General features: G+C 42.6%; 1 protein-coding gene across 1 annotated transcript in view; it reads right to left on the reverse strand.

The window, feature by feature from the left end:
* HAPLN1 (hyaluronan and proteoglycan link protein 1) overlaps positions 1-27,237 on the reverse strand; it is a 354,395-nt gene that overhangs the window by 73,132 nt on the left and 254,026 nt on the right. The window contains exon 3 of the mRNA XM_078675330.1: positions 25,740-26,102. Within this exon, the coding sequence (XP_078531456.1) occupies positions 25,740-26,102 (363 nt within the window). The remainder of the gene's footprint in view (positions 1-25,739; positions 26,103-27,237) is intronic.

Here is a 27,237-nt window from a genome sequence, read left to right on the forward strand (position 1 = left end):
CTTGAGCCTTGCACATTCTGACCATTCCTCCAGGGGCGCCTCTCCTGGGGCAGTCTTAAGCTTAGCATTAACCAGCAATATGACTACAGTCCCTGTTTCTGATTCTCCTTCAATGGATGGCATACAGTTAGCTCCTGAGCTAGAAAATCTTTCAGTCTCTAAAGGTGATAATGAGACTCTTAAAGCCTTTAAAACCAACACGAGCGACACTAGACAGGTAGATCCTGATAGTTGCAACACTGCGGAAATAAGTAAGAGTCGAGTATTAGAACCAGATAATCCGCCTCAAGGGACTGAAGTGCCTCCAGTCTTGGACCAAAACGCTCTCAGTATTCAGGGCACTGTACAGCAACTAAGTCAGTTTTCCCAATCTCTCAGTTCCGATGAGCATTCACTATCAGAAGTCGCTGTTTCTACTCCTCCTTCAGACCTCTCTACAATATTATCTATGATTACTAACTTGACAGTCGACATCAAACGTGGATTTGAGGAGTCATCTAAAATTCAAAGAGAGATAAGGTCCTACTGTGAATCACTAGATAGTAAGATTGATGGGTTATATTCTAGGACGGGAGTCTTAGAAGAGACAACAGCGGTAATGTCCATAGAACTTGACAACGCCAAAGAGGAGATACGGAAGCTTAAAAGAGAAGACACGGCACTGGCGGAAAGAATAGAACACTTGGAAAATAATTCGAGGCGCTGTAATATCCGCATTTGAATGTACCAGAAGCAAATGAAGGTACTAATATCAAAGCATACATTATCCAACTCCTAATTAAAACCCTAAATTTGAAACACACGGAGGAGGAGCTTAATCAGGATATTCAGCGGATTCACAGGGACCCATTCAGGCGCAATCCGCAACGTACAAAGCCTCGCAAGATATTAGTGAATTTTCACACATTTCAACTCAAGGACCATATTTTAAACTTAGCTTTAAAACAAAAATCATTGTCAGGTGAAGGTTTCTCTTTTCAAGTGCGTTCTGACTTGTCGCGGGCGACCCTTGATAGACAATGGGAGTTGGGTCGAAGAATGGAGGCCTTTAGAAACCTGGGAGCATCCGTCCAGTTGAGTTTCCCTGCAGCTCTCAAGATTATGCTAAACAACAAAATGTATAACGTTCACACTGTTCAAGCAGCAGATGAACTATTGTTAAGTTTAGGCACCTCCAATTAATAATGTCAGCTGCTACTATAGCTTTTTCCATAATATTAACTCCATAGAGTTTATAGCGCTTACTCATGAGTGAAACTACAAAGGGGAGGGAGAAGGAAAAAGGGAAAAGGAGAAAAAAAAAAAAAAAAAAAAAAATTTAAAATCCTACTTGATCCTGTTTACAGAAGAAAGTAAAAATAAAATAAGGGAAACGTAACAGTCAACTTAGAAAAGAAGAGAAAAAAGGGAAGGGTAAATGTGTTTTTTTATCACTTCACAACCACGTAATGCTCCACTAAAAAAAAACTAAGGAAAAAACAAAACAAAACAAAAAAAAAAAAAAAAAAAAAAGGGGGTGAAGAAGGAAATAAAATAAATTGGAAAAAAAAGGGGGATAAATGGGAGAGTGGGAAGGGAAAAAAAGGCGTGTGTATGTATATATATATATATATATATATATATATATATATATGTGTGTGTATGTATGTATATATATGTGTGTGTGTTTGTACATTTCTTTCACATTTTTCGCAAATTAAATCAATAAATCAATAAAGAGCACTTTTAAACCCACTTATAGATACTACTTTAAGCTATTGAATTATATTTTCACCATAGGTTCCACTTGAGTTAGACACATCACTTATATTAGGTCCTCTACTACCTTAATTTAAGAACGTTCCGCCTGAGCCTAGATAGAGCTTTAGGGGTATCACAAACCGGATCCCTTCCGGTTGGATAATCTAGGGTTCCTCAGGGGTGGGGGGGAAATCAACACGAGGGAAGGGGTTAGGGGAATAAAAAATAAAATGTTTCTCATTTCTAAAATGGCGGTCGATAATTACATAAATAAAAAATGGGCTAGCTTTTCTTATCTTAGCAATATTAAGGGAAATGTATCGGCAGGACTTTCAATAAATATCAGTAGACATGCCAAGTATGAGCACCATTAAGATTCTCTCCTGGAACGTTAATGGCCTGCGCACCAAACCTAGAGCCAACACAATAGTACAATATATTCGGGATTTTGGTGCCCAGGTCATTATCCTCCAGGAGACACATTTGGTTAAAGATGAAATTTTAGACTTGGTAAAAAAGAATAGATGGATAGATTTAACAGTCTCTACTTCTCAGATAGTTAACACAAAAGGGGTTGTCATTCTTTTTAAAAAAAACATCACTACAAAACTCTTGAAACAAAAGGTCGATCCGCATGGCAGATGGGCAATCGCGACAGTAATGATTGGGGGGTCAAGCATTACATTAGTAGGCTATTATGGGCCTAATCGAGATGACCCATCTATTCTGGCCACGTTGTTTTCCGAGCTGTTACATTTTCCAGAACCAATGATAATAGCGGGTGACTTTAATATCGTCCTTGATCCGAAGTTGGATAAGTCCACTTCTACCAGACAACAGCTACATTCCAAATCAAGAGATTTTCTAATTAAAAATATGCACCAATACGGACTTATTGATATTTGGAGGGTAAGATCGGGCTCGAAATCTGGCTTCTCTTTTCGAAATTATAAGTATCGACACAGATCAAGGATCGATTTCATATTGGTTAACAAGTGCTTGGAAAAGTCAGTAAGGGATATAACTTATTTACCATCACACCTGTCCGACCATTCGGCAGTATGTTTAGACCTTGAACTACAGTCTCATACCGTGACAAGGTCTTGGACAATTGACAGATCGTTCCTTACATCCCCTGAGGATCTGGACTATGTTAAGGTCGAGACGCAAGAATTTTTTAAAACCAACATTGGCTCGGCGTCACACAGTTTAGTATGGGATGCATTCAAATGTTCTTTGAGAGGGATTGTCAAGAACAAAACTTCATACCGTAAGAAGCAATATACTCAAGAGGTTTCACAGATAGAGGCCAATATACTAAAAGCTGAATCATATTTAGAAAATACAAACAACAGCTCAGACCATGCTATACAGACCAAACAGGAGGAGCTCACGAAACTTAAAGGACAAATGGCTTCTGTACTAAATCAGCGAATCCTGCAGAGGTGGGAAGCTAGTAAATTAGCTAATTTCGAATTTGGCGAAGGGGCAGGCAAACTGTTAGCCTGGAAGTCCAGAACAGATCAAAAACGTAATAATATCATTTCTATAATAACGAATTCTGGTACAGCGACTTCAGACCCAGAAATAAGATTAGCTTTTAAAGACTTTTTTCAAGCTATCTATAGGGAGGACAATAATATCACCCCAATTCAGATAGAAAACTGGCTTAACAAAATCACCCTACCGACTCTCTCTAAAGAGCAGGCGAACCTATTAGACCACCCAATTATGTTAGAGGAGGTAACATCAGCCATATTAAACAGTAAAAATGGGAAGGCGGCAGGCCCGGATGGTCTTCCGGTAGAGATTTATAAGCATATTGTAGCCGATATCGCCCCTTTTCTTACCAATTTATTTAATCTGATACTGGTTGAGGGAGACTTCCCCCCTCCATCATGGAACAAAGCTTCCATTACGCTTATCTTGAAACCAGGCAAAGTAGCTACAGCCTGTGGCTCATATCGACCAATTTCAGTCCTCAACGCTGACTATAAGATTTTCGCGTCTATACTAGCTATACGAATGGGACAGGTAGCCCCCTTAATTTTACACTCTAACCAGAAGGGTTTTGTTAAGGGTCGCCAACTCTACGAATTAATTTACGACCTTATAGGTGCAATTGACATGGCAACTACTTCATCACTGCCCTTGGCCATTCTTGCTTTAGACGCTGCCAAGGCCTTCGACAGGGTCAATTGGAAATACCTGTCGGGGGCCTTGGAAAAATTTGGGGTGGGCCGAGCTTTTCGTAGAACGGTGGAACTATTATACCATGAACCTTCAGCCTCGGTCTTGGTCAATGGTGGGCTGTCGGAACCCTTTACCATTACAAGAGGCACCCGGCAGGGTTGCCCGCTCTCGCCCTTACTTTTTGATATCTATATGGAGCCTTTCGCCCAATTGATTCGTGAAGAAATTAACATCACTCCATTTAGTCACAGAAATTGGGAAAAAAAAGTGTCTCTATACGCGGATGATCTTATGATCTTAACATCTGACATCAACACAGCATTCCCATTAGTAATTAATCTGGCACAAGAATTCGGCAAAATTTCCGGCTATGAAATCAACGCCACAAAAACCGAGGTAATGGTATGGAACATTACCAATACGACATTACCAGTACAACCCTGTGACAATATGAGATATTTAGGTATTAAAATTTTAAATGATATCAACCAGATTGCCCACATAAATTTTACCCAGGTAGCCAAAGACTGCAGGAACTTAATGAATTCTTGGAGACATCTCCCATTGACGCTCTTAGGCCGCTCGAATCTGGTCAAGATGTCCATCCTGCCTAAATTGACCTTTATTTTCAACAGTTTACCACTTTACTTTGAGAAGAAAATGATAGCAAAGATGCAAAGTGACATTACTTCATTTATATGGAGGAATAAGTCTGTAAGAATCTCTTGGAATAAACTAAGGCGCCGTAGGGAGAAGGGGGGTCTGGCTGGCCCCAATATCCAAATCTATGCTTGGGCATTCCAGTTGGCACATGCTCGAATCCTATTTAAAACTCCAAAAGATCAGGGCATAGGCCTTATGTTTTCTACACTACTAAAATGTGAAGGCTTAAATCAAACAGGATTTTTATTTAAGTTTGGAGATCCAAAATTTTTTAAGAAAATTAAGTTGAAGATACTACAGGGTCTGGCAAGAACCTGGTACAACCTTAGAACTACTACCAAAATAGGCTACTATTCCAACGGTTCTCCTATATGGGATCTTCCAGCTCCACCTGAATGGACTAAAGATGCATTGATAAGCCCGCTAAAAGAAGCTGGGATTTTGACTTGGGGTGATCTCTTTTTTGAAGGGGAAATGTATTCCTGGGAACATCTAGTGAGTAGGGTAGGTTCAAACTTATCAAGACTGAAATTTCTCCAGATCTCCAGTTGGGCGGCAGCACAAAAATCTGACTCCACTCGCCAACTAATGCCTTCATTGGGTGATATCAGCCAACTAGAATCCTCCCTACTTGACAATGCCCTAAAAACCAAAGAGGTTTCCCATTTCTATAATTTAATCTTAGAGGAAATAGACGGAATATTCCACCTTCCAGATCATCTTTGGGGTCGTCTATTGCCGATAACTAATCTGCATGAACTTTGGGAAATATCCTTTACCGTGTTATGGGATATTGTAAAACCAGCGTGGCTGCGAAGAAACCACCTCTTTACCCTCCATAGGGCTTATTATTCGCCTCAGAGGTTGTCCAAATTTTCATCTGGTACACCAGTGGCCTGCCCTCGGTGTGGACAAGTCGAAGCCTCAGATGCACATATGTTTCACGATTGCCCACATTTAACATTTTACTGGCAATCAATAAGCAACAGACTAACATCTTCTATAGGTACCATGGTGAATATAGATTTAGGCCTTGTAATCTTTGGAGTAAAAGACAAAAAGCGTAGTGCAAATAATAACCTGTTGTTCTACTCAATTTTGGTGGCTCGACGAGAGATTTGTAAGCGTTGGAAAGAGGCCTCCCCACCGACACTACAAGATTGGAGTTCCTCCATGCTTTCTATATCGAAACTAGATTTATCTAGAGGAGGTAAACCAGAAAAAAGAGCTTTTTGGTTGAAACTCGATTGGTCTCAATGAGTAGAAACTGGGTTTTTTTTTTTTTTTTTTTTTTTTTTTTTCCCCAGTTCCTATGATTACGAAGCCATGTCGAACTCCTTTTTGCTTATTCACATCTGTCCTTCATACCTAAGGTCAATTGTGGCATAGGCGGTGGTGTAATTTGGCTAATGGCAAGTTCCATCTTATATTGTTAAAGGGGTTGTGACTTAGCGTTAAGCTAATCTAGCTGTAGGGTCTTGGCGCTCCCTCTTAAACGACCGACCCCTACCAGTCATGTACTGAGACAGCATTTTAGTCTTCCAAGTCACACTCTTTCGAGCCCACGGCTCTGATGGTTCAGCCATGGTTGAGATGAGGAACAAAATAAAAAAAAAAAAAAACAAAAAAAAAAAAAACTTTTAAAATTGCAGGTCTCCTTTTCTCCTTTTTAGGTTTTGACTGGCCATGCGCTTTGCGCATGTGCCAAAAAAACCTCTTGAGTTGTGTGTGTGGGTCGGGATACGCCCCCTCCTCCGATTGGCTAGCTCCATAAATGGAGGCTAGCCATTGGACGAGGGGCCTGTCCGTCAATGCCGGACCAGATTCGGGGCGTTCCCGAGATTCTTTGGCTTTTGCCGACGTCACGCGACGTCAGCCAAAAGCCGGGAACGCCCCCGAATCTGTCCCGGCATTGAGCCGGCACCCGCCTTCCGATGCAGCATTTTCATTGTTACTATAAGCTTGTTGTATTTTTGTCATTTTGGTTGAAAATAATGTATTACATTTTACTCTATTGTTCTAAATTGGTGTGGAAATGTCCTTGTGTTTTGTTTTCACTTTATTCCTGCTTGAGTGCTGCATACAACTTTACACATTGCCTCTAAGTAAAGCCTGGCTGCTTTTGTGTCAAGCTACCATAAGAGTAAGTACACTTTAATTTGGGGGTTTGCTTGTGTTTCACCCTGACAAGATTAGTGGTTGCTGCTTGAATAGGGTTTACCCCCACCCTGAACCAGCATCCCAATTTCTCACAGTGAGACCTCATAACCACGCGGACTAATAATACACATTTCCCAGAGGCCGTTAACGTTGCTTTGTACCTGCTTATAAACCTTACCTCCGATTTTTCAGTTCAAGTTAATGTTCTCTACTTAAAAACGAGTAACACCTGCTGAGACATAGTGTGGGAGCCATTCTCTATGCCCACATTGATTCTAAATTCTGTGAATATCCATTTAGAATCAAACTAAATGCTAGTGACTCTTACAGGACTGTTGCAGAATGCATAATTAGGAATAAAAACAATAAAGATGAATAAATAAGGAAGATCCATTGGGATTCAAAATCCCAATTTTGCAACTTTTAGACATTTGCTGACCACATGTAGGCATATGCTGGCTGTCAAAAATATTCAATGCTCCCAATTTAAAAAGAGCAAACATCTTATCCACATAACAGGATCCTAATTTACCACTTTTTAACAAAGCTCAGCATTTTCTGGTCACATGTTCAATTGCGAAGGTATCATTATTATGTTTTGCCTGGGAGGCTTATTTAACATTCCCTAGTGGAGTGGACGTGAAATGACATATGTGGCAGCAGAGTGTGTTTACACCACCCACATAGATTACAAAAATACATGGCTTCAAGGAGCAACTTTGTGTTCTGGCAGAGCTGCATGTTAAAACCACTGTAGCAAAACATGGCAAGAAAAAGTGTCTGAACCATGTAAACTAATCAGTTGTTGTATATTAGGCAACTAATCCCTAAGGTGTTATTTGTTAGACAACAAGGATGAGAGTTTAGTATATACAAATGGGGCATAATAATGCTCATTGGGTTTAGCATGTCTTCATAATGGAAATCTGTCCAAAAGCTTTTATCAGGGTGTAAGTACAGCTGCACTTTCCAGAAAGAGCCATATCTATCAGAAATGTTTAACCACTTGGCTGCTAAGGGGTGTGCATGTAGGTCCATTGACTTTCCATTGAAATCAATGGGCCCTACATGACGAGTTACCCTTGTCATTAGCACTGAAGGGGTTAAACACTATTTTCCCTTGATTTAATTAACTTAATGTGAAAGTAGATTTTTGATAATTGTAGTAGAAAAGCACATTTATGAAAGTTTAATGTGTGCTGCCTGAGGGAAAATTGGTTTAAAAATATTTTGCCCATCAGCTTATTTGTTTCCAGAGGCACAAAATGCATCTCTCTGGCTGGCATGCTAACAATGCACCTCCCTTTTTCAGTGGCAACTGGAAAGCATGGATGTTTTCAGTAAGAAGTCACTCCGCAGACATTTTCTGCCTGGGAGGGGGAAGCTGGGAGAAGACAGAATTAGCTTTCTTATTCTTCCATCCTAGGGTTTGTAATTACCAAATAGTGCTGTCATGAACCACTACCATTCAATCCCAGAGTCATCCTAGAATGTCGTGCTCAATCCCAGTAAGAGGTAAAACCTACAGAGGGGTATCAACTCACCTTCATAAGGGAGTGACTAGGAGTAGAGCCAGAGGTCCTTCAAGTGAAGGATGGCAGGGTAATCTTGTACTAAGGTAATCTTGGAAGAGATGAAGTTCTAAAAAAGGATGTGGATATTTTGGTGAGAAAGTATTACGGTTTGGGTGTAGGAATTCTCCAATCACTATTCAGTGCACAGGATGAGACCTAGTCTTAATCCACCTACCCAGAACATACCCGGGAAAACATATTGCCTGAAAGATGAAAAGAACACTCAGTAACTCCTCCCTTCTGAGGTCTTACTGAGAATGGAATTTCTCTCTAAAAATCAGGCAGGTGAACTCCTGTTACCTCCTGCCAGGATGCAAAACGCAGAAGGGCTCTTGGCTCGGAGAAGGTCCAGCTCACCACTCTGCATGAGCCCTCGCTGGAAAGAGACTTGGTGCTTAGATGATTGCCTCGATGGTCTAAGGACTCAAGACTTAAAAGGAAGAAGATTTCCAACAACTTGAAAAGGGTGGGACTTAGGGCCTCAATAGGAGTGGCCAGGTTTTAGATGCAAAAATTGCTGTCTAAGTAAAAGCTGATCTTAATGTGTTCCATAAATATATGGTGGCATACTTTTTAAAAATGTTCTCATGAAATGGAACTTAACATGTAGCAAAAAAGTCTGTAATTTTCCAGTCTTTTTTCTCATTTTAAATTCCAGCAGGTCATACCTGCCTTAATGTAATTTTATTGCATCTGGTATCTACTGAGTTTGATTAAAAAAAAGTGCAACACTCATAATTTCAATATGTGCAGTAACAGTAACAGCTTGCACAGGAAGGGTGCAAGAAAACAAGGTTTGTTCCCACTGAGAGTGTTTACATTGCTGTAAACTAGTTCAGTGGGATCCCATGGTAAAGCTATCTGGACATATGGAGCACCTTCTGGCAATAGCTTTCCGGCTGCCCCACTGGTGCGTGTGGATAACCAAAAAAACATGACAATATTCACATGTAAAATCTTGGACTAGGGCATGGCAGCAAATCGCTCCCAGTGGCAAAGCGACCTTAGCGACCATGAAATCCAGTTATTTCCCATTCTGAGTGTTTGGCTCCAAAATCAATTGCTATACCAGGTACTCCTTGGCATATAATACAATTTTGAGGGACCTTTGCCTGCTTCACCTTCTTGTCTTGCCCCACTGGTGAACTTAGAGCGTCAAAAAATGATGAAGTCTTAACTTTGACCAGTATGACCCACTTGGCTTACTTCGAGAGCCCACTGCATCTTGGTCTCCTTGAAATCGCATGTAGATCCTGATCAACTGCAAATTGAAAATGTACATTGGTAATTTATGTTTCCTTTGTGCTTGTTGGTACAAACCTTTAAAAATTCATATCTCCAGTTCCCATTATATGATTTGTATTGATATTGTATAGTATTACTTATCACATTGGTTTCTATTTTTTCTAAAGTGGTTTGGGAATTATATTGTGTGGTTTTCTTGACTAAAAGATTGTTGTCACTGTCTGAACTTAACATACATTTTTCTGGTGAACTGCCTTCCACTTGTACAACAGCTAAAGGGTATCTAGTTCCTCTTAGAAATGTGTTGTGATCTAAACAGGGTGTGCTTATAAAATTTGTAAGGGTTTCCTTTTCCAAAGGAATATTACCCACATTCATAGGTGCCTGCAATAAGGTGCAGGGATCAACATAGGGCCACCATAGGTGCCCCTCGTCCTCCAACTGGAGGGCGTGCATCAAAGGGGGCCCTGCTGGGGGCCCCAAACACAATTTCAACATGGTTTCCATGTCAGACAGGCCGGTATGAAAACCATGCCGGAAACGTGCATTGTAATCTCAAGGGCAGAAAGGCCTGCCCTTGAGATTACTAGCAGGCTTCCGACTGGCGGACGGGCTCTCCGAGCCCATCGGAAGCCAGCCGAATCACCATCCGGTTTCCTATCCAACCTCTTCCAACATAATGAGGCGGTCAGAAAGGAAGCCAAGTGGCCCATTACGATGCAGCTCTGATAAGCCCTTGGGGGCTGCATTGTAATCGGACCCTTAATATCAAATTTGTGCTCAATGAGAATCAATTAATCAAAGAGAAAAGTGGGCACTTAACTAAGGAGTCTAGTGCCTAAATATAACTTCTGGTGCAGATATAAATACTATATGATACAGAGCCAGTGTAAATACAGAATGGTTGCAGTTTATAAAGGAGTGTAGCCATTGTATTTACACAACAGAGGCAATTGCTAATTGAGACATCCAAATATAATTTATCCAGTAATGGTGATTCAAAAAGGGGGATATGTAATAGGCTTAAGTAATAATTCAAAGACTTGTTTCATATCTTATTATCTATTTTACTTTGCATTATAATTTAATTTTACTTACCTAGTATAAGTTATTTAATTATTTGGCTAACAATTACCTGAAAATTGAGATGGCTAAATCGGATAAAACATACTTTTGCCTTAAACCATGACAAAGTAGACTCTATTTATGCAAATTTGTCTGTTGATTACTTGCCTTAAGTTACTGTGCTGTAGATAGACCCATAACATGTGAACTAGTACTTTGCCGCTAGCCCAGTAGGTGCATGTTTGCTTTAAGCTACAGTAGTTTGACAGCTGAGAAGAAACTTCATGGTCCTCATTATGGGTTTGCTGGAGTTTTTACTTGAATTAGGATTGGGAGTTAAATGGGCTTTGGCCTTTTTCTTGTAAATATTTCTTCTATGAGGGGAATAATCTCTGGTACTGAGGGGAATATCAATGGGTAGCAGTGCATAAATAGCGAAACCTTTGGTTATTCCTCATTCCCAGCACTGAAACTTGAAATTGGAAGGGATTCTCGCATGGTGAAAATAACACACCCTTTGATATTTGCAAACACGTGTAGCGTAGTGCAGGTGGTCATTATTTGCTTGCTTGCGGTCCTCAACGTCAAGTTGGCGACCACGAGCAAAGAAAATGGCATCCCGGTGATACATTTTCCTCGTTCGCGATCAGCAACATCAAGTTGCCGTCCGTGAGCATGGAAAATAAACCTCCCGGCAAGCTTCTCAAAGCGAGGAGGTCAGGTTTCTCATTGTGATTGGTCGCGTAGGCTCGCGGCCGCTCGCGAAGAGAAACTACCAGTCTGCGTTGAGAAAGCTGCCGCTCAAGAAGAAATGTACTCGAGCAGCAGTAAAAGACAGCTCGCACTGTGCAAGATGCAGTTTTCAATGATTGCACAGTGCGGGCAAGCATCCGGCACTGTGCAACAATCGCAAACATCGCACTACGCAGTTCACGCAGTGTTGCGCATAGCTTGCGAAGTGCACTTTGCGTAGCTACCCGTAGCGTTACTTCACGAACTACGCCCAGGGTTAGATATTATTAATTGGGTGGTGCAGAATTTATGACCAGATTGCAAACTAAATTCATGATGTAGTCCTAAATTAATTAATTGATTGATTAATGGTTTTCTTAACCGCATGCGTGCGGGCGGAATTCCGCCCGTACGCTGGGTTTTTTAAAATCGCACTTTACGTGACGAGCTGGGCTCGTCATGAGCGTGCGAGGAGGCTACCTCATGACGAGCCCAGCTCGTCATCAGCGTCGAAGGGGTTAATTTGCTCCAATATCTAAATGAGTCTCCTGGCATTAAACTGACAAAAGAAAAGAGCTGTGGTGAGCTAAGCTCATTTACAAGGAAAAAGAAAGGTTATTAAAAACTTGTGTAACAACAGAAAGATTTTTTGTTTGTTTAGAGGAAGGGAGAGATGGTTCCAGTACTTCAATAGGTAAGAAAGGGAGTAACCACTCATTCTAGAATGGCAGACCTCAATAACTAGCAGGTTAATGGATGAAGGATGAAGAGAGTGAGATGGAATGTTGATTGAAAGCTTTTTCTGAAAATAAAGAGAACCGGAAGATTGATAAACACTTTGAAAAAGGCAGAGTGCATTGAATGCCCAATAGGGAGTCAATACAGTTAGATGACAAATTGTGATGTGAATATAGAGAGAGGGAGGTTGAGAATAAGAAGAACTGCTGAATTTTAGAGAGCTCGAACTTTGGAGAGAAGATATTGAGGGAAACTAATACAAAGGGATTTCATCTAGTACGGTCTAGAGAGGATGACTGACTGGGCCAAAGGTTTCCTGAATTTAAGAGCTGGAATGGGTAAGCATTTACCTCCTAACATAGGGGCCCAGGTACTTGATTAGGTGACCACCGGGAGGAGGAGGACCAAATAGATGGGGACCACCCACATTCATAACCTACATTTTCTCAGAATTTAACATGTCAGGTAGATTTCATTAAAGAGGCAACATCATAGAGGCAGACTTAGATGTTGGCTTGGCCCTGCTGTAGATTGAAGTCAAGCCTAAGCAAAAACTGAGTGCTGACAGCACAGGCCATACGCATAGGGGCAAAGGAGTATCTATGATCTTAGCCAAGGAAGACACATGAATGCTGAACAAAGTGTGGCTCAAAAAGGAGCCCTGGGGAACTCCACAAATCTGGGCTTGAAATCGAATGGATGGAAGGCCTGTGTACTGCCTATGAATAAGAGGTAAGAAAGGAGGAAAGCCAATATAAGGCTTTGTCTTTCCTACCACATTTGAGAAGGTATATGTGTAATAGAAAATGTGACATAATACCAAAGGTGCTGTCAAAATTAAGAGGATGAAGGCAGGAGTGTCTCTTGATCATTCTGACTTCATCTGCGACATACTAATTAAATATGTTGTATAGATATTGACTACTGGTAAAACCTAATTGCTTTCATTTTACCTAGACTGCCATGTGCAAGACTAAATTAAAATGCAGATTTGGTAGTCCTTTTGTTTTCTTGAAGTCATACCTTAAGTGGCCAATAACTCAAGGCAGGAATAAATGAAGAGTAGGATAGTAGTTCATGTTAAATTACTTTCCCAAACTAATTCTAACTTCTCTATGTGTGTATGTATGTTTCAGAACTTTTAAAGAGCAATCGTAGTTGGTTAGCAAAACAGCTGTGTACAAGGTGCAAGCCCCAGTGGGTATACATTGGATAGCAAGAGAAAATTGAAGAGGTAAAGCTGTCTGAGCTATTGAGAAGGCACTCTATCTGAGGTAAAGTATGTTTGTATGTAGGTGTTTTTTTAAGTCAGTTATTTGGTTCAAAGTAATCATATATAGATTCTTAAAGGACAAAAGTACTACCTTTCACTCCAAGGACGTATAAACTGGGGTGGCATGGTGAGCAAAATAACGATGGATTAAACCCAGATCTTTGTGACAGAGGCTGAACGTTTGCATTGTTCAGCATTCCGTACGTCATTTGTTCCTTTTGCTTTTGTCACCCTTGTGGGAAGGGTATGCCCAGACGTTGGTCCCGTGCTCACTGTGCCACAGAATTCAAGCTAGCCTGGCTGATGAGGGGTGGTACCCCGAAACCAGTCCCAGGATGCTTGTTTCCGGTCCAGGGAGGACCTGGCTTGGCAGTTTGGTCTGGACTGCTACCACGAGGCACAGGGTCAAGACTGTTTTGCATATGGCTGGGTCCAAACTGGGGTGGCGTGGTGAGCAAAAGAACGATGGATTAAACCCAGATCTTTGTGACAGGGGGTGAATGTTTGCATTGTTCGGCATTCCGTCCATCATTTGTCCCTTTTGCTTTTGTTGCCCTAAGTGGGAAGGGTATGCCCGGATGTGGGTCCTGTGCGCATGCGTCACTGAATACAAGCTAGCCTGGCTGATGAGGGGTGAGCCCCAAAACTGGCCCCAGGATGCTTCTTTCTGGTCCAGGGAGAGCCTGGCCTGGCAGTTCGTTCTGTACTGTTACCATGAGGCACAGTGTCAAGACTACTTTGCATATGGCTGGGTCCCAACTGGGGTGGTGTGGTGAGCAAAAGAATGATGGATTAAACCCAGATCTTTGTGATAGGGAGTCTGCATTGTTCAGCACTCCATCCATCATTGATTCCTTTTCCATTTACATTAATATGCAGAAAAATGAATGTACATTGCACTCATCATAATTATTAGAATCCTCTATGAAAGTTTAATGCTGTGTTTTTCTCTACAGTAACATACACCACGGTGGCTTGGAGAGTGGCAAGTACGATTGTCAATTAGAAATTATTCTATTCTCATTAGTGCATGATGAAATGATATGCATATGCTGAGTATGATATTTATCATAATTGACTTATAGCCGTCATACAGCCCTTTCTGTTCTTTAAAACTCATCTAAACGTTTTCTTACTTATTTTGTCAGGATAGTGTTAGCTCTTATTGTGATATTCATGGTACAAAGACATCAAGTATCAAACAAGCACTCTTGCATATGCATTTATAGTGCAGCATTAGCATTTTTTACCAGGTAGAAGATCTGAACCCAACCAAATGCAGTCGGGTGGCTTTTGAAAAAGATAACTATTTATAATTCCCTTCACTGGATGTGCACATGGGTGGCAGCAAAGGAAGAATATGTGATTGGCTGTTACCCATCTGATCAGATTGCATCACTAACCCCCTCCTCTACTTTCTATCTACTTGTGTAATTAATGCAAGCGCTGTGAAGTAGCCTAACAGCTACACAATAGTGCACTGCAAAAAATCACAAATCAATCAATAAATAGGTGTAATTGCTCCTTTTTGTAAAGGCTGTTGAAACACAATGCCATTCACTCGCCTTCTTAAGGCTGGCAGTTCATAAAAACTTTAGGGGGCATATTATCAAGAACGGCGTTAAAAATTATCGCCGGTTTAGCGGCAGAAAACTGCCGCTAAGGCGGCGATAATGGGCTTGATAATATGTCCTTGAGAATTCCAATAGAAGTCCATGTTCTGGTGTGAACATGGGCTTCTCTTGGAATTCTCCAGGGCATATTATCAAGCCCATAAAACTGCCGCCATACCGGCGATCATTTTTAACGCCGTCTTTGATAATATGCCCCTTAGTCCTTTCAAGCTAAGTGCAGAACATTTGAAGAATTAATTTAAACGTGTGTGGTGTGCGCCTTAATGCAAATATTGAAAGAGGCTATTGTCCTGCTTGCAAAATTGCTAGAGCATTTAACAATTGCGTATATTGTATATATTGATGTGTACACAGACATTTGTGCTTGTATTAATAAGTCAGAATATGATTACCTCGGAACTATTATATTAGACAAAATTTGTTGAAATCAGAATAAAATATTTCAGTTACATTTACTCGCCAGTAATAAAGCATCACTGACTCGACTTGGCAGTATTTTGACATGATAATATATAGGCCCTCAGTAGAAGTGGCTCTATAATTGTGACACGTGCACCATGTCACCGCATACGTCCGAATTATCGGGTCCAATAAAATGCACATTACATGGATACATTTGGCAGATCACATGAGCTGATATTAACCGGGGGAAACAAAAGGGAAAAAGTTAATTTTGGTGACGTTAACGCCAACATCCGCAAATTGTGGGGGAAAAACTCACAATAGGTGATAATTTTAGCACAGAATACATTTTGAACACCTCAGTTTTCACAGAAAACATGCCTCTCGAGGGCCCTAGCCTGTGAAATGAACCATTCCGCTTATATATTCGTATAGAGAGACACTTGCACTCTGCAGTGCAAAGCCTGCTAAATGAAATGGAAAACATGCAATGAGTGAGTACAGGCCCAGCGAACGTGACCCCACCACTTTAAACTGTATTTATACATCTCGGTTTTACAAGGATCGGAGCTTTGTGACTTTTGAAAGTGGAAAAATGCCAGGAAGCCCATTTGCACTCTTTCTCCACTTACGGTTTTATTAAAATAATACTGAATCCTTCTTTAAAACATGTGTTAACCTGCTTTTAAAAGATGTTTAGACTCTGCTCAATTGGCCGCCTTCTCTTTGTTCGTTTGCATTGCTGACCTGAGACTTACTGACTGTAAACATAGCGCAGTCTCATAAACCATGTCCCAGGGCCTCCCATGCTGCAGCGCGCGGCGCTGGTTACATCTGGGCCCGGCCTGGCGTCTCCCATCAAAGTCAGATTGGAGCAGTAAGGTATTAATTAAGTCCCCTTTACCCAAATTGAATTTCCATGGGGACAGATATAAAGGTTGGCTTATTACCGAGGCAACCATTGGCTGTAATTCTAGAAGAGGGGTTGCCACCTACGTACAAAGGAGTATACCCGACGCAGGGTGCTCCTCTGGCTTTAGAACCAGGCAAACCAAGGTCACACGTGTAATGTTTTTTGCAGATGCAACAGCAATGGTTTAGCAGAAATAAATGCAGAATCTCCAGTCTAAATTAAGAGATGGAACCATTGACAAATTGTCGTCTCGAGCTATTCTTTAGCTAGGAATGATGGTTTTGTCCTGCACAACCTGTGTAGGTGTTAAAGGGAGGTTAAAGATGAGAACTGTACAAGTCTAGCTGCGCGCCCAGTAGTTTGCTACGGGTTGATGGGCGCAAACCCCACAAAATCTTCAAAAAGTAATTATGCAAATAAGGTAAAGGTACACTAGCGCAACAAAGGCCCCCGTAGTCCCTGCAGTGCAGGGGGACCCTGAGCTCCAGGGGGGGGGGGGAGGGGGGGCACCTCAGCACAGCACCCTGGGCTGAGCGCTCCACAGTAGGTCCAGAGAGGGGGGCCTTCATGTACTTTGCAGGGGGGGCTCCCTCAATTTTCATTACATAACTGTAAAGCTAGTTAATGTGAAAGGTGATTATAGAGCGCTCAAATACCCATAGGTGTCTTGGCGCTAGCTCTGCTGCCCATTGAGAAGGAGGCAACTGACAAATCGAATAGACAGGTTTTTAAGGCTTTTCGAAAATGTAAAAGATTTGGTGAAGATTTCGAATTGAGAGGCAGGGAGTTCCAAGCTTTGGTGGCTCCGAATGCGAAGCTTCTGCCGCTCCAGGAGATTTTGCTAAATCTGGCGTTCACCGGGTTTTTGGATAGAGCAGAGCGTAGGGTCCTGTTGGGATATGCCAGTTAAGACAATTCTTGAAAAAAGCTGGACCCAGATTGTTCAGCACTTTGTAGGTGATGCTTAAGGCTTTACAAACACTTCCCTGTATGGCTGGGAGCCAGTGCAGTTTCTGAGTCCCCTGGTTGCTGACTGAAATTTAGGGATTTTCAGGAGTAGTCGAGCAGCCGCGTTCTGCACTGTTTGTATTTTATTCAATAGTCGTTCTTGCATATTAGGTGTAGGCTGCTACAGTAGTCAAATTTTGCAACAAGAAGGGAAGGAACACCTGCTTTCTGCAGGTCAGCTGGAATGTAGTGGAGAACTTATCAAAAATGATTTTTAGGGCATAAATTACAGAGGAAACCATTGAGTATACATGGTCAGTATAGAACAGTTGGCTGAGAGTGGGCCCAGGTCTTGTGGCCATCAGTTCATGGACCAAAGGGAGTTTTGATTACCAAATAGAAGAACCTCCACCTTCCCTGACTTCAGTTTCGGAGACATTTTCCTAGCAAGGAGTTTTGGAATTATGGTCCTGTTTTAGTGTCATTGCTGGCCACGGAGACAACAATTTCAATGTTGTCGGCATAAGATGTGAGGGAAAAGCCAATCCCCCGGCCCCACCACTCTAACCTGCATGGGCCGCGGCTGATTACAGCCCACTCTACTTCAAAGAGATCCCAGCACCTGCTAGAAACGCGATCCTGGGATGTTCCGCAAGGTAAGGAATCTCTGGGTCTGGCAGAAACCTCCTCATTACAAAGACCGATTTTGAGTAGAGCTAAAACGATTGCAAATGTTCCTGCATTTTACACGCCATCTCCCTTCCCTTTTTTACAGACATTGTGTTTGTTCTTTTTCAAAATGGTCTGAGGATGGGCAGCCAGGCTTCCTCTGAGGAAATCTATGAACAGTGATAAACCTAAGCTAATTCTGGTTTTGTGGCCAACGTGTGCTGTAGGTGTGAAGGTTTCAGCACAGGTATGCATCTCATTAGGCTACTGTAGTTAGGTTGGACATATAAGAGCCCATCTTTCAAGACTCACCACACATGACTTGGTTTGCACACTGCAAAGGACTATATTCACACTCTGACACTAGTTTTAGGGACTATAGGCATATGCCAATGCAAAGACCTGTCAATGATCCCTAATGTACCTGTACCGCCTGTATCTTTTGGATGGAAGTAGCTTGAGTGAATTAACATTATTGTGTAAACCAAATGCCTGATGCGCATGTGGAGCAGCGTTTAACAATCGGCTGTTAAAGTCTGAGATGATTAAGGAATAGTCATTGCAAGGACTGCATAAATGTGCACCGACGACTAGGTGAGTCACTTTTCAAGATATTCAGCTTCAAAAATCATGTCAGCTGCTGGCACTTTTTGTCAGTATGCAAATGACTATAATCAGGGCCAGTGAAGCATCATAAACTACCAAGAATCAATCTCATTCTTCAAACCCCTCCAGAATAAGCCATTTCCTGCAACTATCTAGAAAAAATTTAAACTTTCTAGGCAAACTTTGGAATCCCTGCTCTATGTTTTATCCAGACTAGCAAAATCAAGTAGTAAACAGAATAAAAAGAGGATTAGAATGATAACATCACATTCATCCATTGACTTACTATGTACATCAATTTAAAGCATCTTGTTCTCCGTGGCATGTCTGAGCTCAGACTACAAACATTGAAAGATTGGACGGATTTAATTGTGTTTCTAAACTACATAGGCGATATCCCTCCTAGATATTTAGTATAAAGCAATGGTTTAAAACTGAGTGATACCTTGAGAACACATCGAGGGCCAGGATCAGTATCTAAACTTCTGGCAGGATTCCAGATTACAGCCAGCGCGGTTTCCAGATGAAGACTTTAAAACGTTGATCAGAGTGGCAGCTGCTTGGTGGCCCACATGTTTGAAGATTGAGCTAGGACTCTTATCTTCTGGGAATAATATGGCCTTCAGTGCACTGATAATATCCAAGTGTTTGTGTCCCTAGGTTTTCTTCAATGTGAGTCTCTTTACTGAACCAGGAGCTGTATCAAGAAGGCAATCTGTGGCTGTCAGAGCATGCGAAGTAGCGCCATCTAAGTTACACTCTGTCCTTGTTCACTCTTTTTGAAAACGGAGACAGCTCTAAAACATTATTATTGCCAATCCTTAATACAGAAGGGTGAAAAGGACTGCTCAATTTGCCTTAACACCTTGAACAGAGCCTAGGCATCAGTGACTTTATCATTGTGAAATGTTAAAACAAGGTTTTATGTAAGTAAAATGCCCTTTCTGTATTGCATCTGTTCCTCTTAGGGCAACCTCTTGCTTTAGGACTTCAGACTTTCTGGTCATATATTACCAAACGGTATTCTTATACATGTGTATTCGTAAAGTGCACATTCACCAGTGGGCATCATGGCGCTGAATAATAGATTTTTATTGTTACCCAACTCAATGGTACTCATTTGATCGACCTCAGGAGGATGAAAGGCTGAGTGAATCCGCTGCGAGTTGAACCTGTGACCCTGAGGTCAAACACAGGCCCCCTACAATGGACGCATTAGTCCTCTAAGCCATCATAGCAGTATTTCATCAGATATTAGCATATTTTTAGGATCGTAATGCACGTCCTTTTTAAAGGGGTAATGTAATCTGATGGCTGGACCAGAATCCTAATAGGTTTTATAAATATGAGCTGGGAAAGTTCATCATGAGAAAACTTATTAGTTTGTTTTTATGCTCTTCTAGAGCAAATACCTGGATCTGGTGTTGGGTGATAGAAGGGAAAATGTAAATGCACAGTAACAGCTCCGTTCAGATGGTATGATTTTAAGTTTAGAAAACTCCAAACCAGGATCGAGTGGAAACAGGAGAGATATGCGTATAATATGAAGTCATGAGGGCTTGGTGGAATCGTGAGAAATGTGAGGGCACAGAGCTGGGACATGTGTAACTGATGAACAACATACAGCAGCATAAGAGAGCACTACGGGTGCCAGAGTGGGTAAGGGTTAATTGTGCACCAGAAGGTTGCAATGTGATATACATATTTTCTCCAAACTGTGCACTCCTGCAGTGGTGATCCAGCTCAATGTTAATGCATCCCTCAGGGATGTACTAGTGTCACACCTTCATAGCCTGTCTCCTTTTTCTGGATGTATGACGTTACAACGCATGCTTTTACATCGCATGCCTTTACAACGCGGTTTTTACATCGCATACCATTACAACGCATAGCGCTTTTGGGTGTTGGATAGTGAATAGTTTAATTTACTATTCCAACTCCAGTCCCCGTGGACACTAGGGAAGGTTATTGGATAGTAAATTAACCTATTCCCTATCCTAGAGCGCCCCCCAGCGCAATGCGTTGTAATGGTTTGCGTTGTAATGACCGCGTTGTAATGGTAGTGCGTTGTAAAAGTTTCGTTGTAAGTGATGTTTCCCCATTTTTCTGCATCAGACCCCACACAGGTCTGATGTAAGAGAGCTAAGTTCTGACTAATTGTGCCTGGTCCCTTCACAAAACCCAAACTGGACTAGACTACAGCCCAGCCTGGTGAGTTATTAGTAAGTCAATGGCAAGGAGCCAGGAGGGTTGACGAGCCATTGTTGTGAATTAAAAGTAGGGAATTCCTCTACATAATACAGTTTAATGGCTGCTGGTGGCTAGGCCAGCAGCTACAGTTGCTAGGCCAGCAGCTACAGACCAACATTGAAGTGATGGCATGCGCCTCAGCAATCCTTAATCCATCAAAGCCAGCAGGAACGGAGGCCGTCATTACATTGAAGAGGAAGACAGCATATTAACCATGTTGAGCAGTATTGCCTGGGTGAAGTGTATTTACATCAACCATTACCCCTCTGCCTATGAAACAACTAGGAAGAAAGGAGGAGGAGAACATGTTCTCACTCAGCCAGCAACTTCCACCTATTAGTACCTTTGTCTGCTGAGTGGAACTGCCTCAGTTGGGTAGACAGGGGTCATGTTGTGTCCTCATATAGGGATCAGCTTTTGTTTCTTTCTTTCTTATGGTTTATGGAGTAACTCCTGACTCCTATGCCACCAGGTCTCCAGAATGCCTGCCATAGTAGCACACAACCACTGCCCACATTTAGACAAGCCTGTGGTAACCGGACAACTTCTGGAAGCTTCAGTTCATCACGGCTGTGATTTAGGTAATAGGGTCGATATATATCTCTGTGCTAGTCTCGTCTGTTGCTGAGCGGTATTCACCTTGATGGACAGGTTATTTTACAAAAATTCCTGCTCAGTGTCAAGCAGACATGCCCACATGCCACTCAGCTAGTTTTAGTCAACTACGGGCTGCAAAGGCTGAGGTCAAAAAACAGGTCTTAACACAATAAGAATTTCAATTGAGAGGCAGGCTAAGGGGAGCTGAGCATGCCAGTTCTCTCATGGACAGTCATGTTGAACAGAGAGCCCTCCCAAAAGCACTTTAACTGGACATAATGTGGGACTGTAGTCCCATAGGCCACTTGAGCTGGTGCCCAACACCAAAGGAGGTGGACTTTGGGTAGGTTCCTTGAGAAGCTGGCTAGAAGAGTGGGAGTACAGTCTTCCTATCATACGAATCGACCTTGTATATGTCAGCATCAGTGACTCAGCAGCCCTGGTTCACAATCACACTTCAGACACAGCAGTCTGGAACAGTGTGGCTGCACTGTGACGGTGAGCAATCTTGGCATATGGTAGAGAACACGCAGAAACCACATTTGCAAATGGCACAGCTATCTGGGGAGCTGCACTGGTATATGGCAGCATCACTGGCCAAAGAGCCCTGGCATAGGGCAGCATATATGGCAGCATTACCAGCCTGTCTGTATAGTTGGGCTACACATGCTCAGAAAGAATGACAAAAGGCAGCATCCATTGCATATTACCTATGGGATGAGGCAGTGCTACTGGTACAGCTCTGGTAAAGAGCACAGTTCGTCACATCAACCAGCCATTGCACAGATAAAAAGTGGTATGCTGAACTTTCCTGATATGGAACAGTCACAAGGCACACTAGCCAACCCTGGATTGATGCACATAGGCTAGTCCTTGCACAGAGCTGAGTCAACACTGCGCTATTAATCGCTGTTAATGATAAATACCACAGCCACACTGAATTACTTTCAAATGTCCTAGTGCATGAGAAACCGACTGGCGCATATGAGCATCCTTGACTAATCTGAGCAGAAGCCTGGGCAGATATCAGCATCTCTACTGCTCTTTAAACATAACCTCGGGTACCAGAGCAGAGCTGGCTTACCTGAGAAGCATCATGTGATACTGGTAGGGGGCTTGCATCAAACAACACAACTGACACAGTTGAGTGTTCATGTAACATTGCGCTATCAATACTGCCACACGTACGCAGCTGTCCTATATCTACGGACTGGTATTTCATGCAGGAGCATTCATGACATATCAGAGAATACCCAGAGGCATATTTTACAGTTCTGATAATGTTTGGCATCACACAGACTCGTTCCAACAGTCTTGACATATTTGAGCAGCGCGTTACATCGTATAAAACTCGTCTGAGTAGCTGCCCTGGTCCCTCTGAGCAGCCCGGGCATATTATGAAGCCATCCCCATAGGTGCACTGAGCAGCACGTATGTCACACTGAGCAGCAGCTCCCCAGCATGAGTGATGGGCACACACTCTGGCACAGAAGTTAAGTGTGGGTACACTTTCACTGGGATTAGAGGGTGGTTACTTTCATTCCTGTGCATTTCTATTTGCTACAGTCGTATGATAACGACTACTTACATAGTCCACACTATATTGTAAATTGCCTACAAGCGCCTGCAAAATGGTTGTCATTAATAACCAAATTGCTTGTGTTCATGTGATAAATGTCTGAATAATGAGAGGCTCAGTTGATCTAGACAGGGTTCGAACACGTGATCTGCAGATTTCCAGAACAGTGATCAGTGATCGGCTGATTGAACTCCCATACAATCTTACATGATTCTTTGAAGTTGTTTTACTTATGTTGGATTTTGTATCCAGTGTACATATCTGTAGCCAAGACGCTTTAAGATATTGTGTGAGGTCACTTCCTGTCATGCCATTGTGGTGTAATTGAGGTCAAAGAGCACATGTGATGCGACGCTACCCACTGTGGAGATTTTTAGGGGCAGATTTATGTTAACTGGCGCATCCCCAGGGATGCGCCAGTTAATGTGCGCCACAGTGCGCCACAGCTCCGCCACCCATGGTACGCCGCATTTACAATGCGGCGCACCATGGGGGAAAAACGGCACAGATGCGTGACGCATCTGTGCCGTAAAGGCGGCGCATTGCTGGAGTTGCGTCGCAAGCGCGACGCAGCTCCAGCAAGGCTCGGGGGTGCCCTATCTGACCAATGCTGCATCAAGACCTACGCCTGCTTCAAGCAGGCGCAGGCTTTTGACGCAGCATTGGCCTGAAAGTGACTGAGTGAAATCTTATAGATTTCACTCAGCCACTTTTGCGAGGCGCACCTGCCCCGGAACGCCCACCCTGCGCCGGAACGCCCACAAGCAGCGCAGGGCTTTACAACGTGACGCATCTGCCTAGATGCGTCACGTTGTAAATCGTTCGTAGGGATGCGCCACATTTACGCCGCCTTGCGTGACGCAACAGCGGCGTAAACGTGGCGCAAGGGCCTCATAAATCTGCCCCTTATAATGTTAATCCATTCATTCATAATCCAAATGGAACTAACAGCCTGATTACAATGGTGGAGGGACCGCCACCAACAGGCGGTTGGTGGCAGTCCCTCCACCATCGTAATAGGGATGTCCGCCTGCCAGATTACAATGGCAGGCGGACAGGCAGCGTTTGGAAAGACTGACCGCCATCGTCCCGACAGGCGGTCTTGATCTGACCACCTGTCGGACCTCCCTGTAGTCCTTGACTGGTGGCGTGCCAGACAGGCACCACCTTAGGGATTACAATATCCCTTTCTGCTGATTGCTTCGCGGCGTTCAACCCGACACGATACGGCAGACAGAAACGGAATTAGGGGCCCATAGTGGTCCCTCTAACCCTCTGGGTCAGGGTCATAGGCCCTGGGGGGCACTTATGGTGCTCCCCCTACATATCCCTGCAGCATGTGGTAGGCATGGTGCCTGCCACGTAGTGCAGGGATATGTGTGGGATGTTTGTTTTGTGCTGTGGCAGGTGCTGCAGAGCACAGCACCCGCTACAATACAAAACATGGGCAATCGTAGGACCGCCGCCTTGTAGGCGGGCAGTCCCAATTACGAAACGATGGTGGATGGACTGTATTCCATCCACCATCAGGTCCTAAATTTGATTAAATATATTTTGTTTTCAGTGAAATGGAATAGAATTGCACACTGCGAGGTATGCTCATAACATAATTGTGTACTAGAAAGACCAGAAGCCCATGCTTTCCCATTGCTTTCATCTGACCATCTAATCGGGTGGATTATTTCTAAACAATTTGTACCCAGCAGGGAGCTAGAACATGAATTTCCTGGTTACAGCAAGATATATAGGATTACCCAAAAATCAGTTGAAGTCGCCTACAGAAAATATATTTTATAGTATGTGACTGCCAATCAGCATGGCTAAAAATGACTATTAAATAGTTCAGCTCCCTCTATCACCGAATCACTAAAATAATAGATTCCATTGTAACTTCCCATGCGCCCCGCTTCCCTTGGAGTGCGCAGGGCGAATTACTCTGTGGTCCTGGCTTTGCCATTCAGATATGTTTATTATCACCAACAAACACACATGCTGCCCCAGACACTATGCCAGGTTTCTTTATTCCACGTAACAATAATAGTAACAATTATAATAATGATTATATTAGCTATGGGCACACCGACATGCTGTCCTTGCCAGGGATTTACAAGCTTCATTCAGCTGTGGCTTTGAGGCCACGACGAGCAAAGGAATGGGGGAATAGTCAAGCATTGGTGGATCCACAAGGAAAAGAGAGAAGCAACATGCTCAGGTCCTCCCAGCCTGCCTTCCAAAGGGAGCCTCTGACGCCGCCCTGTCCTACTCCTAAAGCTACTTTCTGAGTTGTGTAGTCAAGTATCCTGGCTGAATGCCAGTGGTGCTGCCCTATGCCAAGACTGCTTTAAGTGTGGTGCTGCCCTGTGCCAGGGCTTGCGTTGAGATTGTGCTTTCCTGCATCAGAGCTCCTTTGCCATGTGCTGCTGCTGCTGTGCCAGTGGTGCTGTTCTAAGCATGAAAGGATATACTCTCATATTGTTAACCTGAACTTCAGCAAACCAAAGTAGTGGGATTTACACCGATGCCAAGTCCCCTGTGCATGTAGTAGGTGCTACTTTAGGAGAGATGGTTCTGCCCTATGCCAGAAGAATTACATCTATAAATCCTTCACAAATGATTTTAGGTCCAAAACAGGAAATATCAGTATAGTCCTTATACTGTCTGTTCATCAAAAGAGAACTTTTAAAAGTACAATAATTATTATAATCATCATTTGTTGTTGTCGCTCAGTAGAACGAATGAACGCAACACGGCCTCTTACCTTGCAAATCCAGTGCTACGACAGCTGTGTCGTCTTCCAGTCCTTCAATCACCTCACATTTGTATCTCCCATAGTCTTCTAGTGTTAGTGCAGTGATCACGAGAGAAGCATCGTTTTCAGTACCTTCCTGCAGGTACACCCTTCCCTGGTAGCTGCCGTAGCTGCGCTTGTGATGTCCCATCGACACATAGACATCCAGTTCTTTGAGGTAATCTGAGGTCAGTTTTGTCCACTTTATCCGGAGCTTGTGCGAGCCAGATCCTGCATAGTCTCGGAAAAATGTGCATGGCAGTGTGGCATTGCCACCCCGGTGTGAAACAACTTTGGTCTGTTCGGCCATCAAGCGCAAACGCGGTCCATTCTCTACGAGAAGAAGAAAAAAAAAAGAAATACTGTGGATAGTATTCTAAGAGAAATGTTTTGGACAGAAGATACAAAAAGTAATAATTATAGCTGTATTCATCAACTATTTTTGGAAAACGCATCTGATTGCATACGAATTGACCATATATACGCTCACAAAAATTACATTTGGAATGCTGTGATTCACTGCTGGAAACGTGAATACACATAGACACAACCAGGTGAATTATGCAACAAGGCATTGACAGAATTATGTGGCATAGACAAATGTAGGACACAATGGAAAGACAAAATCAGTCAATGCAGCACATTCTGTGGCCTTATTGTTTACCATCGATATGTTTTAACACAAGTAGGTGCTGAGCTAAAACAGATCCCAAAGTCCATCAGTATTCTCCAGTGAAACAGGGACTACCCTGTCCAAATGGTTTCTTCAACCTGAACGTTTCAGCTATGCATAAATGAGCAATATTACCAGAAGGCACGCTGTACACTACAACTCAAACATATTGGTAGCACTGAAAAGGAGCAAAACCATCTTATAGACTATCAAATATTGCGCCATCCCAATCCTGTACCACTGAGCATCCCACACAACCGACAAATAAACCGCCAGCAATACGTTTTTCATTATCAAAATGACATGTTTATGCATTACATCAATGACACTAAACAATCAACATTTAGCTAATCCCCCCCTTCTGTCAACCAGAAATGGTCCTCCTCCTAATGTGTGCACACCTAGCCAACATCCTTACTTTCCGTAAAGCCACAAAATCATGAAACACCTTCCCAAACAAAGTCAGTGTGCACCCTGAATGTCGAATCCAGAATATTGATGGACCAAACTATCAAGGACAAAATATCAACAGATAAGTAAGTCTACATTTTCTATACCTAACCACATATAAGTACCTTTGTGATATAAATATATCTTCAAGAGACGTAGATGTGGAGTTAGGAATATAGTGTATGTATAGTATAGTGTATGTACTTCTATTTCAATATTTTTTCCCTCAATATTCTGTCTTCCATATTCCTATACCACAATATTCTAGGGTCCGATCTTTAGTAGTACAACCTAGAAGGGCTAATACTACTACTTAACATAATCCACATATGTTTTGGATAGGGT

The sequence above is a fragment of the Lissotriton helveticus genome, chromosome 2_1, assembly GCF_964261635.1.
Source record: "Lissotriton helveticus chromosome 2_1, aLisHel1.1, whole genome shotgun sequence".
NCBI classification, from domain to species: Eukaryota; Metazoa; Chordata; class Amphibia; order Caudata; family Salamandridae; genus Lissotriton; species Lissotriton helveticus.